At 45.4% G+C, this 14,321-nt stretch overlaps 2 protein-coding genes across 2 annotated transcripts in view; both read right to left on the reverse strand.

Moving 5' to 3' along the window:
- Positions 1-409: 409 nt before the first annotated feature.
- car15 (carbonic anhydrase 15) lies at positions 410-3,343 on the reverse strand. Its single transcript, XM_069713748.1, has 8 exons — positions 3,146-3,343; positions 2,999-3,028; positions 1,879-2,055; positions 1,655-1,800; positions 1,468-1,560; positions 1,296-1,362; positions 1,065-1,225; positions 410-974 (listed from the first exon to the last, which is right to left on the reverse strand). The coding sequence occupies exons 1-8, from the start codon at positions 3,195-3,197 to the stop codon at positions 750-752; spliced, it is 951 nt and encodes a 316-aa protein (XP_069569849.1). The 5' UTR covers positions 3,198-3,343; the 3' UTR covers positions 410-749.
- Positions 3,344-4,284: 941 nt separating this feature from the next.
- The window catches only part of dgcr2 (DiGeorge syndrome critical region gene 2), an 11,060-nt gene continuing 1,023 nt past the window's right edge, over positions 4,285-14,321 (reverse strand). The window contains 11 exon segments of the mRNA XM_069713734.1: positions 4,285-6,405; positions 6,494-6,553; positions 6,556-6,729; positions 6,853-7,005; positions 7,312-7,515; positions 7,599-7,781; positions 7,873-7,949; positions 8,097-8,307; positions 8,392-8,478; positions 9,932-10,054; positions 10,898-10,930. Coding sequence (XP_069569835.1) covers positions 6,173-6,405; positions 6,494-6,553; positions 6,556-6,729; positions 6,853-7,005; positions 7,312-7,515; positions 7,599-7,781; positions 7,873-7,949; positions 8,097-8,307; positions 8,392-8,478; positions 9,932-10,054; positions 10,898-10,930 — 1,538 coding nt within the window. The 3' untranslated portion in view covers positions 4,285-6,172.

The following is a 14,321-nucleotide window of genomic DNA, read 5'->3' on the forward strand; positions in this document are numbered from 1 at the left end:
CTCGCCATCATTCGGTCATTTGGTCCATCGTTTTGAGCATCAGAGATATTTCAACAACTATTCAATGATCGCTATGATTTTGCACACGTGATGAACTCGAAGGACTTTTCCTCGAACACCAACGTGGAATTGACAAATATTTGATGTGCTGCTTTTCTCGTAGCACCATCATCAGGTTAAAATGTTCGTCCAACACCTTATATGATTACCAGCTAATTACAAATGAACAACATTCTCATCACCTGTACTTTGTTAGCACGTTAACATGCTACATTTACTGTAACATTAACATTGAGGACCACCTCCCAGCTGCTAGCATGGCTGCTTCCTCTTTTGTTTTCCACTATTATCACTCTTTAGTTTTTGTATTTGTGGCGTTCCCTGACCTAAAGTAAAAAAAAAAAACATATCATGTTAGAATTGTATTTTAATGAGTGCAAAAGGCCTACAGTTATTAATGCATACATGGCTGCCAAAATAAAACAAAGTTCAACCTGACCACTTAACATTAAACTGTTAGCAACTTGCTAATAGAGTTAAATAATCTTGCAGATACATGAAACATGAAATCACATTTACAGCACTCTTCTTCACAGTTTAGTTTTTTCTTCCTTTCCACATCCTGTTAAAATAAGAAACTGACCACAGAACTTCACCTGAATGCTGTTTTGGGGGTGAAATGAACTGTAAAATAAACCTTCCCTTTGTTTTGGTGTTGTAATGTTTCATGATTTGGACTGAACACAGTGCTAAAGTGCAGAAAAAAAGCTTCCCAGCAAAATGATTTGAAGCAGCCGCAGAGATGCGGCGGACCCGAGCGGCCGAGCAGCCGTCCCTCTGAGCAGTTTGGCGTCTTTGGAGGCGGACACGATGCGGCTGAAGGTGGGGTGGACGTGTCGGAAGTTGTTGTGCAGAGGTGTCACCTGCTCTGCATCCTCCTCTGTGGAGAAGATCTGAGAGGTAAACTGGGCCAGCTGAGGAGAAAATAAAGAGGAAAAACACCTTCTTACAGGAAACTATTGAAACCTGTTTTTCATAGAAAAGTTACTTTGGAAGAAACCTACCTGGGACCATGAGATGTAGATGGGGACTTCATACAAAGTCCAGACCACCACCTGAGAGCACGGCGGGGTGGTGAGGCTGCCGTAGTACCGGTAATACTGGCTCATGTTGTGCTTCGGCAGAAGGCTCATCAGCGGAAACGGCTTGACTTTAGTCGTTTGGCCTTTAGGGAGGAAGCACGGCCGTAAGGAAACACAGGTAACATAAAGCAGGACTGGATTTCCTTTACTCACCTTTGTAAGCAACAGAGGACAGTTTTTGTGATATGTGTCCAACGTGCACATTGTCTGCATAAACCACCTGCAAAAAATGAGGACAAAATCAACTCAGATTTGTTCAAAGAATGCCACAAAATCAAAATCGAACCCAAAATAAATGGAAGACAAGTTTGGCAAAGAAACTGACGTCAATGAAGAATCCAAGAACAGCCAGTCCTGTTGGGTCGTCCAAGGCTGCGGACACATTTGGATGGATGGACTTCAGGTTGACTAAGTGCATCTGGACGTGAACAGAAGCACGGAGACGTTAAGGGAAGGTTTGCGGAGGCAGCTGGCTGCCGGCCGTGCAGCGCTGCCTACTGACCCTACTGTACCTCCATCGGGTATCTGCGTCTGTCCACCGTGTGCTCGGAGCCGTTGCTGGCCGGGCCTCCCCAGTGGAAGTGCAGCTGGATGGTGCGGTACACATCCGGAAGACCTCCGCCGCTCACTTCCATGCCGCTGCCGACCTGCAGGATAACTGAGAGCAACCGGAGACACGTCACCTCCGACACAACACAGAATAACGCCGTCCGTGAGAACGTCGCAGCGTATTCACCCGAGTGTCCGTCGTTTCTGAGCGTCCAGTGGCCTGTTTGGATGGCGTCGAAGCCCTCGAGGTGTAAAGACCCCAGAGAGTCATTTCTGGTCATGTGATGGTCCAGATTGATGGGAGAGTGATGGTGTTCAAGTAGAGGGTAACATGAAGGGAAGGTGTCCCCCCAGGCGTAAGGATCTGAAGATGGAAAAGGAACCACATGAGCGAGACCGAAGAATCCAGCCGGCGAGACGTCGTCATGAGGTCAGAGGATGAAGAAACTGAAAACGGAGCAGGAAAGCTGAAACACCACAAAGTACGTTCAGGAGCTTTAGATCATATCTCATGATCTTCCTCAGGACTTCTGGCTCCTGTTGGCTTTAAAGGTGAGACTGAAAGGTCGCACCGTGTCACCACAGGTCCGTTTAGTGGCTGCTCCAGAGCGTTCAGTCATTACACACCATCTTCACACTGAAGCAGTTTTCATGAAGGGAAACTCAGTCCGAACATCATCTGAGGAAGACTGCGATCAGAAGCTCCCCAGCAGCTACTAAACACACATTGTTGTCATTATTTTGTACTGTATACTCAAATATTGCTTTTTGTTTTGGGGGTTTTCTCTAATCTTTGCTTCTTTTTTCCTCATGAAATACTCGATAATTGAACCTCTTATTCAAACGGCAGTCTGAGAGGTTTCAAGGGGAAATCTCTGCTTTGATGATTTGCTTGTATTGGACGTGTTAAAAGTGTCACCAACCAGAGTTTAAACAATTGGCAAATAAAGTTCTGCTTTCTGTCATTGGACAGAAAGCAGAACTTTATTTGTACGAAATCAGTCTGTTTCAGCTGAATTATGTCTCATCAATAAATCGAATCAATTTTTATATTGAAACAAGATGCTGAAGAAGGCAGAGTTGTGCTACGTGTTGTAACCCACGTTACACGTATAAGCAGCTTGTTTTTAGAGTTTCAGCATCACATCACCATCTGAAAAAAGGCGTCATATTTTCTGTGCCAGGGACTTATTCCATCTTTTTGAATTTATATATTGATTTTATAACCGTGAACTCTTCGGTCAGAGATCCTCGTCTGTAAGTTGTTGTCTGTGTATTTTAAAATGAAGGAAGTAGTTGTTACTTACCACAGTGTGGCTCATTGTAACAGTAGTCTTCTGGAATAGAAAAACAAGTAGGATGTAAACACATTATTTTTCTTTCCTCTCATTTCATGACGTTAAACTCAACAAATGATCTTTTAAATATTGTTGAGCCTGCAGCGGGACCCTCACCCGAGTCAACGCACGAAACAATAATCATGAGGAAAGCTACAGTCCAAATCATATCGCAGGTCCGGCAGCCGGTGCGTCGGTATCTGAGGTAGACTGAAGAGATCAGCGGGAACGTCCTGCTTAAATAGGAAGGAGGTGAAAGCTGAGTTCTACTCTCTCCTGGTCTGATCGGTGAACCGTGTCATTACCAGTCTAGTGATCTTTTCTGATCAACAGGCTCATTGATGCAAGGACAGCTTCACCCCCCTCCTCCCTCGCCGCTGCCAGCATAGATGCCAAGTGACGAGTAACAAGACCCATTCATCTCCTGGGAAAGTCAGAGGATGTGTTAGAAGTGAACAGAATATATATGACTCAGTACAAGGAGGTTGTAAAAAGTTCAAAAATGGGGACATTCAAAATGTAAAAGGAGAAACACAATTCCAAAATTTAATTTTGTGAAGTTTAAAGTGTTTTAAATCATTTTTATTTTTAGGATTTCCCTTTTAACTCTATCATTGTGCCCCACATTAAAAAATGTACAGTGAAAGGGATATCCTGTCAATACAAATTCATTTCATCAATGTAAATTTACAGTTCAAACTTGTTAATTTTTTATGAATTATCAAAGTCCACTGAAAAATGAGAACCTGCAGCCAGTTAAAAGTCCTCGATTTGATCTATAAAAACTCAGACATCTCCTTTAATGTCAGACTTCATCGTGCACGTTTATGTGATGTCTCGTAAATTCAATCCCTGCCTGACTGAACAGCTCGGCGTTAAGTGTTACGTCTCCCACCAGGACTAGATGGTGTGATTTTGTCACTACGAGTGAACAAAGCCTCTTTCTTCAGCGACAGCTTCCCAGCTGGGTATCACTAGCTCTGCTCCGCCGCTGCCTTATGAGTCACTGCGAGGTGCACCGTATCCGTCGCTTTAAATTATTTGAATCTCTGGACCGCCTTGGATTGGATTCATCCACAACCTCCAGCTCTCTGCGGGGGGGATTTCCCCGCAGCCCACCTTAATCCTCTTTGACATTTGGTCACGGCAGACGGAGGAATTTCCTCGACGAGGAATCACAGAGCAGCTAAATGTCGTATCTGATGAGGTTCCACGTAAAGTGGAGCGTGTGTTCGCAGCCACTGACGCACGAGTCGTCCTTCATGGTGCAGTTTATTTGGCATTTGATTAGATGTACATCTACCTGAAAAACACAAGCTCCCCTGCAAATGAAGCAATTCTTTTTTTCCCCGAAGGCTATGAAATAAAAGACAATGAAATGTAGCATTAGTTGTATTACACATAAAACATTTCAAACCCCAAAACTTCTCCGCCATCGTTGAGACCAGAAACGTCGGTGTAAATGCAGCTGTTTGGGTTGTGGGCAGTTTGTTGGAGATATGAAACTATATGCGGGAGTTTTTGAAGCGACTGTACAGGACACACTGAAAAAAGAAAAAGCTCTCAGCATGCCAAAGGATTAAAACATGCAGCGCACGTCAAAACAAGCAGGTCGGAAAATAAAACCCAACAAACACAATGAAAAAAACAAAAACAGTCTCCGAGCACACATGCACACTTTACTTTTCTCCACAATTCGTGAGAACATGATTTTGTTTGTTGGATAATCCATTGTGGATTGTCAATGCAAACAAATACAAAAAAATAAAGCAAAATGGGGAAAATAAGCTTAAAGATAGCACAAAAAAAATGATGTTTTATACAAACAGTACATTCAAACATGAGATCCACAGACGTCAGACACGTTTCCAGCTGTTTGTTTCCGGGCAGATCAGAAGCTGTTTGGATGCCGGTGGTTGTGGGTCGGCTGACCTGAGGAGCCTCTCGGCCCGACGAGCTTTCCTCAAATTCATCCTCGAGTGAATCAAGCGATTGTCATCCAACTCGTTCCAAATAAACCGTTTACACTTTTCTTTTATTACAATAGTTTTTTTTAACTGGGATCCGGTAACAGACCCGTTAACACCGAAACAAAACGAAGACTACGGCCGGCCAACAAACTCAACAGGAGAGAACAGACGTGCTGCAGGAAGAATCCCACAGATCACATCAGGGAGGAGCGGCAGCATCCAAATGGGACGACCGATCCGCTTCCCCCAAAAAACAGAAACTAAATATATTAAATACAGGGATGACACTCAGTTTTAAAACAGTTCAGTCAGCAGATACACAACTATCCTGCAAAGAGCTGATGAGAAAGCAACAACAGTGGGATCATTGGCATGATTATATAACTTCATGTTTGGAACAGTTATTTTCAAATACATTTTTTCCTAATTTAATGACGACTCTTGAAAAGTCTTCACTTTGTTGATCAACAGGGAAATCCGCCGACATCTATCCCACAATTAAACAATCAAGATTACAACCTGCAGTCATAAATTATTATCAAAGAACACGAGACCAAACTCATCAGCATCATCAGCGTTACCTGGTAAAAACTAACCGTACCTTCCTGCAAGGTTAACGTCTGAACTACAAAACGTTTTCTGCTGCAAATATGTGCTATAAACCTGGAAGACAGCTTCATGTATTGGACTAATAAAAGTGAGCGGGCAGAAGTTTTTTTAGTTTTTTTATGAGCTGTAGAAATGGAGCGCTGGGACATGCTGCGACAGACAGGCTGGATGAGAGCGTCATGGTAACCTGGAGGGCGACAGATCATTACAGAAAAGTCCGATTGAAAGTATGATGCAAAAAAAAAAAAAAAAAAAAAAAACACACACAAGGAACAAAAGCTGGCTTCGCTGCTCGGCTGGTGTCGGACTGAGACCTGAGGCTGTATTTACACCAGGGCTCCTGCAGATGTTTCAGAAGCTTTGCTCAGTCCAGTAAAAGAGCAGCCGTCTCAGGCTGATGTCGTGTTCGTCTCTCGCTCCGTCTTAAAAAAACAACGCTTAGAAGTCTGACGGTCTCCAGAACGAGACGTCCTCCTGTCCATGAAAAAACTCCCTTCTGATACATCTGTACAAATTTCAGTCCAGACTTCCTCAGCCAGCGGGTTTCATCCGGGTTAGGTTGGTCCTATACCACGGTGCTGAGGCAGGAGGTGCAGTCTGCAGACATGGGAGCAGGGGCGTGGCCGTCGGTGGGCGTGTCGGGCCCCACCAGGAGCGTGCTGCTATCTATGGAGTCCTCCCTCTCCTGAGAGGACGGCGCCGAGTCTGGCACGGGACCGGAGGCGTTGGGAATGTCGGCCTGGAGCCCGTCTCCCATGGCGCTCATCTGGCTCGGCACCATGGACACCCCGCTGTGTCCTGAAGATGAGGACAAAGAGACGAAAGGAGGAGCTTAACACGCCGTACGTGGTGAGGTTGTGAAACAAGAAGAGAACAGGATGCCTACCGAGGTCCACGTAGAGGAGGCTGTCTGGGTTGATGGAGGCTTCGTAGGGAGGGGGGGGTCGTCGGGGTGCTGGATGTCGGGGTATTTGTAGGCTGCGTACGGCGGAGGAGGCTCTTGGAAATGAAAAGCGCCGCCCTCTCCATCATCAGACAAATGCAGAGGAGTGAGGCCGGTGCCGAAGGCGTCGGGCCCGTAGTCGAAGCCCGGGACTCGTCTGCCGAGGTTGAAGTGGTGCACTGACAAACAAAAAGCTTTATGTATCACGTCACCTCAAATCTACATAGAAGTAAAAAGTATTTAACTGCAACTAGAATCCTTCAGAGGCCTGAGATGGACTGTTCAACAGGCTTCATACTCACAGTTTCCTCCAATCAGGGTTTCGATGCGTTCACGTCTCCTCTGACGGAGTCGGTGCACCATGAAGAGCAGCAGAGAGAGGATGAGGAAGGACGAGATACAGCTGACGATCAGCCGCATCCCACTGGCCATCGAGTCAAACAGACTGTTTCCATCTGGGGGGGGGGGGGGGGGGTTAGCTCTGCACTGTTCATGTGTGAAGATTCAATCGTTTAAAAACCCGTTTAACACAACAACATGAAACATTCAGGAGACAGAAGATGCCCCCTCTTTATTTAAACGAGTCATTTGAACACGATATGTTTCACATCACTTCAACAATAAACGTGTGAGGCTGGCTGCTCCATGAACACATGCATCGACTGCAGGCTCGCAGCTCCAACTGTTTGCATGTAGTATAATACTGAAGGAGGGGTGGGAGGGTGTGTGTGTGTGTGTGTGTGGGGGGGGGGGGGGTGTACCTGGATCCAGGCAGGTGAACTTGCAGCACTCTTTGGGATCCTTGCGGAAGTGCTGGCAGCCCTGCGGCCGCTCACACAGCGCCGCTACGCACATCTCCGGCTCGCCGTCGTGACACGTGCAGCTCAGACACGGGTCGTCTCCCTTCGGGGTGAAGTAGTAGCCCTCGTTCACAACGTTGTCCTTTATGTCCACGCACGTTTGTCCTGCGAGGGGAAATGAAGCGTCGGAATAAACACGGCTGCATGAAACTGACGTGTCTGACGGAGGAATTAACGGCAGCTCGTACTTCTCTTGCACAGGAAAGGAAACTTCTTGTAGCAGTTCTCGGCGTGCCAGCTGTGAAGGCCTCGTTCATTCATGCTTTTAATCTGAAAGCGCTGCAGCTGTGCACAGAAGACATTGTCCTGCGTGGGGGAGGCCTCCCCAAAATTCATCAGACCCTCAGGTGGTAAAAACACCTGCATTGACCCTGTCGGGAAACAACAGAGATTTACACATTAGCACACTCAAATTACAAAAACAACACATCTCACCCATTTAAAACAGCAGCTGTTGAATACCTTTGTAAGCGACTTCCCAGCGGCCCTCCAAGGAGTGATTCTGATTGGTGATCACGTACTGGTAGCCCACCCAGAACCTGCAAATACAACATTTAACAGCTCCTTCAGGGTTTATGCAGTAGCATATATTGACCACTAGATGGCCTGCGACAGGTGATGGAGCCTCCCCCCCCACTCCCCTACTGATCTCCAGCATCCTCCAGAATAAAAGAGAGGAAACTCACTTGCACTGGTCTCTGCGTTCACACACTTTGTCATCGAAGTCCACCTCGATCTTCAGGATGAACTGCAGCTCCTCGTTGGTCACGAACGTCGCCAGCGAGCCGTTGACTTTCTGACACGTGTCCACAGCCTGCCAGTAGTTCTCGTTCCTCAGGTAGACTTTGTAGCAGCTGGCCGTCTTCTCGTAGTGATGCCAGCCGCTGGGACATTTCTCTGTGGACGAGGAGACGCTTTCACTGCCGAGCACACAACCAGCAGACAGAACCACGACTGACCCGCTGAAATGAAGCTGCTTACTGTTGAAGCGAACGGGCTGAGCCACGCCGATCACGTCCTCCACCTGGTCGTAGCCGTTCCCGAAACGAAACCTTTCCTCCTTAATGGCTGTAAAATAAACCAAGAAAGAAGTCAACAAGCGCTTGCTCGTATTCTAAATGCAGTTTTCAGTCCACATCTCGACTCGTGCTGAGCTGATTCCTAAAAGTCGATCACAGAAAAAACATCTGAGAAAAAAGGAATTTGATGCAGATTTGAGAAAAAGAGTTTTTTAGAGTGAAGAAGAACCCAATCTGGACTCTTGTTCTTAATATTATATTATTATATATTATTATAGCTCCAGCATGATACTCGGCAGACAGACAAACTGTCAATCTTTGTTTATGGCATTGAAACAAACAAACAAATCAACAGGAACAACAGCTGCACAGAAAAAGACTCAGATTGACATTCAAACTATTTTTCTATCAAATGTAAAAAGGCAGCAGAAGCCTGCTGATGTGTATTTTGAAGAACTACGAATCATTAACAGATGATTTTTCAGGAAACACTGCAGAAATAACCCGACAGCAATTACAGGTTATGAAAACAACAATATTTAATGCAGCGGTTTATGGAGCTGCACATTTTGATTTGTTGAGGAAAAAAGAGCGAGTCAGCGACAATAAAGACTTCAAATGTACTCAAAACAAATCGGAAGCAATTTTGATTTTAAGAAGCTATAAAAACAAAACATGTAATTTATTTACATTTATGATAGGCTTTTACAGTTTACTTACTCCATCTTAACTTATTTTCTCCATTTTAAGACTATAGAGGTATTTCTGATACGTTTTTTATCTCCTGTTTTCTGCCGCCGTACTTCTCACTACACTATAAAGTTGAAAAGTTTCTTTTGGTATTTGCCAGCCTGCAGTCGGCGTGAAGCATCGATCCAACTTTTCATACTATTCAACGAAGATAATCCCATGATGAGACCCGTGATGTTCATGTTTATCTGGCTGACAGTAACAGCTTGCTTGGGCAAGTGTTTGGGTTTCTGTTGCATCACCACATGAACAGGAAGAACATCTTCAGCTCCACGCTTCTTCAGTAACTAATAATCAGGAGATTTGCTGGTGAACACAGCATGTATGCATCTGTTGAACAAACAAAGACAACAACAGGAAGTTCCTTCTTCAGCAGTCGGTTCTATAACGGTACTGTGTTTCCTGAACAATGAATAGAGTCCATCAGAACAGTGTCGTGGGCCCACGGCGTCCACCGAAGATGCACAGCTACCGCTGGAGGTCACATGACGACCTCAGTGCTTTCAATGAGTCCCATTATCAGTCAGAGATGTGGGAGAAGGTCTTTCTGGATTTAAGGGGGAACAATAGGTTTAGCAGCGCGACACGGACGCCATGTTGAAGAGATCAACCGTCCGTCAACAAACACGCAAACACACGTAGAGCTGCTCTGCTCTGATTGGCTCCTTCAGGTGTCAGAAGGTCCAAACATCCCTCATGTTGCAGGTGTTCGGTACCTGTGGCTGTAAAAGGGTTGAAGTGTCTCTACTCACGGGGACAGTCCATCTCGTCGCTCTTGTCCTCGCAGGCCGTCCAGCCGTCACACTGCCAGGACATGGGGATACACTGCATCTTCCCGCTGCGGCAGGCGAACTGCCCGGGGCTGCAGCGCTGCTCTGAAACACAACGGGAGGCTTCGTGTGGTCAAAGCTGCACGACACTCACGACTTTCCCAAACAACACAAAACCATTTGAAGTCCAGAGTCCGGCAGAGGACTGAACGAGGCCACGTGAGCTCTGAGGGCCGGTAACACTGGAAGATCTCCTGGTGATGGGATGGAAATCACAGCTATGGTGTAAATAAAGAGATTATTAATGTTCCTGATAAAGACCAGGTTGAATAAGAGCAGCACCACCTCTGGACACAGCTGGACACTACAGTACATTTACATGGAGACGCACACACTTCCCGTCATCCTGTTAGCTCACTCGCTAATGTAATATATTAAAAAGAAAGAAAAGAAGAAGAAAAGAAAACTGGTGAAACGTGTCTGAATATGTTCAGATGTGATGTGACCACAGGAAGAAGACTTTCTTCTGTCCTTGTCTGGAGCTGGACGTTGACAGCGATCTGTTGCTGAAAGTGATTTATGGGAACCAACCAAAGCAGCCGGTGATGACGAGGCTGTAGATCTCCAGGCTTCCTGTTTTCTGCTTCCTGTTTCCAGCCGGATGTTTAACACGTATGACGTCGAGCGTGTGATGAAACAACAGGTCATCAAGTATTCATCATGTTAGAGCAAAGTTAACTCATGAATACTGTTTTACGTCTAAATAGAAACGATATGTACGAGACGACTTCAAAAATGACTTTTAGACTATTGAGGGATGACTTTTGTATTGAAAACTACGTGGAAATGGAAAATATTAAGATAATAACACAACCACAAGTGTTCTGAGGCTTTGGTTGTTATTGGAGCTGCTGGTTTCTTCCACTAGAAGACAAACTGCTTGCTTACCTGACAATAATCTTGCCAGAGCTAGTCGAGGACCTGAAACAGAAACAATCACGTGACTATCCTGTCTCGACGTTGATCAAAGTCAATGTGATTAAAAAGTACTTTGTGTTGCTCATTAAGCTGTTCAGAAGGAACTCCTGGACACCAACTACTTGTTCAAGCATCAGAAACACCATAAGTCTCATTTTCAGACACTGGAATTACTTTATGTTCTATTGCAGTAAACATGACAAACCTTGTTCATCCTGCTTACTGTTATTTCCAGTAAAACAAGGATAGTAAACCAAACATGTATCAGCTGTATGTAAAGCCGTCGAGAAATGCTGAATTTAATTTACAGTTGGCGCTGAGGACTCAAACAGAAAGGTTGGTTTAAGAAAGCTGACATGAGGCTGTTAACGGTGGAAATGATGAGGGAAGAAAAAACAGCCTTAAAATGAAGAGCAGGTTGAAAACAGCGAGCGTGTTTCCTTGAAGGCCGACTCGGCGTTTTAACGGCCCGCCGGCCGCCTCGTCGTGGTTAATGCTCAGAATCAATGTTATCATCAAGTCTGAAAGTGTGTTGAAATGATGGATAACATCAGAGAACTATTAATAATGAATGCATATATCTATAGAGAATAGACTACGCTAAGAAAGCTAATGGATTTCAAAGATGAGTCGATCTTGCTCTGCAAACTAATTGTGGTAAAATATCTCCATCATGTCCGTCTCTCATTCTCATGATGTAAACATTTGCAGGACTTTTTCTTGGACGAACACGGATGAATGAACATTTTCACCAGATGGAGATGTGAGCATCTACATGGCTGCCAAATAATGCAACAAATTCTCTGACAGCCAATGATGTTTTAAATTTACATATTTGTCACTAATGCATATTGCAAAGACTAGGAAGCAAACCCAAATCCATCTGTTAACTAAATATTTCAACTCTTTAAGCTGAGATACAGAACTATAAAATAAATGTGTGGTTTGAGTGAATAAAGACGGACTGAGTTCATCTGCATTCATGCTGCAAAATCCACAAGAACAGAATTGGTTGGGGTGGCAGATAGCTCAGGTTATCAGATATCACAGCTTGCTCACATCCAGATGTTACACGGCTGCTCTGCAACAGCTTCCCTTCTCATTATCTGGATTTCCTGGTGATTGGGACGAAGCCTCTGAATTTGGATGTCGTTAACAGCTGTTTGAATCTCTGCTGGGCAGGAGGGAAGATGAGAGGTTTTACTGCCTGCTTTGATAACATGGATCATGATTGGTTTGGAAGGAGACCACTAATGGCTCATAATTAACTACAAGTCTACAGTGAGGAAATGTGCATCCACACTCTGCTGCGTATCTACGAATACATCTGATGAATGACGGGACGAGGGAGAGCCGGCAGGACGTCGTCTCCGACGAGCGTTGGATGTTGTGGAAGTGAACACCAGCTCCTCCACCTCCTCGGGAGGAAAGAGAACATCCACTGCTTCCTCCTCCACAACTACAGCTTCCTGGTTGTGACGTGTTGTAGCGTGTTGTGACGTGTTGTAGCGTGTTGTGACGTGTTGTAGCGTGTTGTGACGTGGTGTAGCGTGTTGTGACGTGTTGTAGCGTGTTGTGACGTGTTGTAGCGAGTTGTGACGTGGTGTAGCGTGTTGTGATGTGTTGTAGCGTGTTGTGACGTGTTGTAGCGAGTTGTGACTTGTTGTAGCGTGTTGTGACTTGTTGTAGCGTGTTGTGATGTGTTGTAGCGTGTTGTGACGTGTTGTAGCGTGTTGTAGCATGTTGTAGCATGTTGTGACGTGTTGTAGCGTGTTGTGGCATGTTGTAGCGTGTTGTGACTTGTTGTAGCGTGTTGTGACGTGTTGTAGCGTGTTGTGACGTGTTGTAGCGTGTTGTGACGTGTTGTAGCGTGTTGTGACATGTTGTAGCGTGTTGTAGCATGTTGTGACGTGTTGTAACGTATTGTGGCATGTTGTGACGTGTTGTGACGTGTTGTAGCGTGTTGTAGCATGTTGTAGCATGTTGTGACGTGTTGTAGCGTATTGTGGCATGTTGTGACGTGTTGTAGCGTGTTGTGACATGTTGTAGCGTGTTGTGACGTGTTGTAGCGTGTTGTGACATGTTGTAGCGTGTTGTGACGTGTTGTGACGTGTTGTAGCGTGTTGTGACGTGTTGTGGCGTGTTGTGACGTGTTGTAGCATGTTGTAACATGTTGTGACGTGTTGTAGCGTGTTGTGGCATGTTGTGACATGTTGTAGCGTGTTGTAGCATGTTGTGATGTGTTGTAGCGTGTTGTGACGTGTTGTAACGTATTGTGGCATGTTGTGATGTGTTGTAGCGTGTTGTGACGTGTTGTGACGTGTTGTAGCGTGTTGTAGCATGTTGTAGCATGTTGTGACGTGTTGTAGCGTATTGTGGCATGTTGTGACGTGTTGTAGCGTGTTGTGACGTGTTGTAGTGTGTTGTAGCATGTTGTAGCATGTTGTGACGTGTTGTGACGTGTTGTAGCGTGTTGTGACGTGTTGTGGCGTGTTGTAGCGTGTGGTGACGTGTTGTAGCGTGTTGTGACGTGTTGTGACGTGTTGTAGTGTGTTGTGGCGTGTTGTGGCGTGTTGTGGCGTGTTGTGGCGTGTTGTAGCGTGTTGTGACGTGTTGTAGCGTGTTGTGACGTGTTGTAGCGTGTTGTGACGTGTTGTAGCGTGTTGTGACGTGTTGTGACGTGTTGTAGCGTGTTGTGGCGTGTTGTGACGTGTTGTGGCGTGTTGTAGCGTGTTGTGACGTGTTGTAGCGTGTTGTGACGTGTTGTGACGTGTTGTAGCGTGTTGTGACGTGTTGTAGCGTGTTGTAGCGTGTTGTGACGTGTTGTGACGTGTTGTAGCGTGTTGTGACTTGTTGTAGCGTGTTGTGACGTGTTGTAGCGTGTTGTGCCGTGTTATGTTTTCCTTTCAACATAAGGTTGAGACCTGGATGTTACATGAATATGAACCAAAGCATCTTTGAACACGGTTATGAACATGTAACTAGTATGTTGTGTATGGAGGGTTGAAGTGAGCGTGTTAACTAGTAAGCCGGTTTCACGTGTTTCACATGTAGATAGCGTGTTGTGGTTCTGACAGACCTGGACTGATAGAACCTGTTTGAGATGAGAACTTGAACTGTCCATGATGAGTTTAATGACCACGTACACAGAGATATAAATAACCCGGTTTCTCATGTTCCATGTAAACTGGGACACTGATGTGCATCAAACTCTCAGCCAGGTTGGTGCTGCAGGAAAACGCGTTTCTAATGAAAGTAGAAAGTAAACACCGTTTTCTGTCGGAACATCCGAGATCTCCTTTCGGACCTGCAGCCTGTGAAACACTAGAAAGGTTCTGATTCTACTGACATCGACCGTCACGTGTTCTGTGGTGAATCAGAACCAAATATAGTG

Source organism: Brachyistius frenatus, unplaced genomic scaffold (genome assembly GCF_029030835.1).
Source record: "Brachyistius frenatus isolate BFR_SWC_R1_liver_20210118 unplaced genomic scaffold, ASM2903083v1 Contig_122, whole genome shotgun sequence".
Lineage (NCBI taxonomy): Eukaryota > Metazoa > Chordata > Actinopteri > Embiotocidae > Brachyistius > Brachyistius frenatus.

Excerpts from the sequence above, each read along its gene's own strand:
- car15 (XM_069713748.1), bottom strand. The coding sequence starts at position 3,197 with ATGATTTGGACTGTAGCTTTCCTCATGATTATTGTTTCGTGCGTTGAC. Across the intron at positions 2,056-2,998 it reads TTACAATGAGCCACACTGTG|ATCCTTACGCCTGGGGGGAC; the intron begins GTAAGTAACAAC and ends TTCCATCTTCAG. Across the intron at positions 1,801-1,878 it reads CAGAAACGACGGACACTCGG|TTATCCTGCAGGTCGGCAGC; the intron begins GTGAATACGCTG and ends GGTTGCTCTCAG.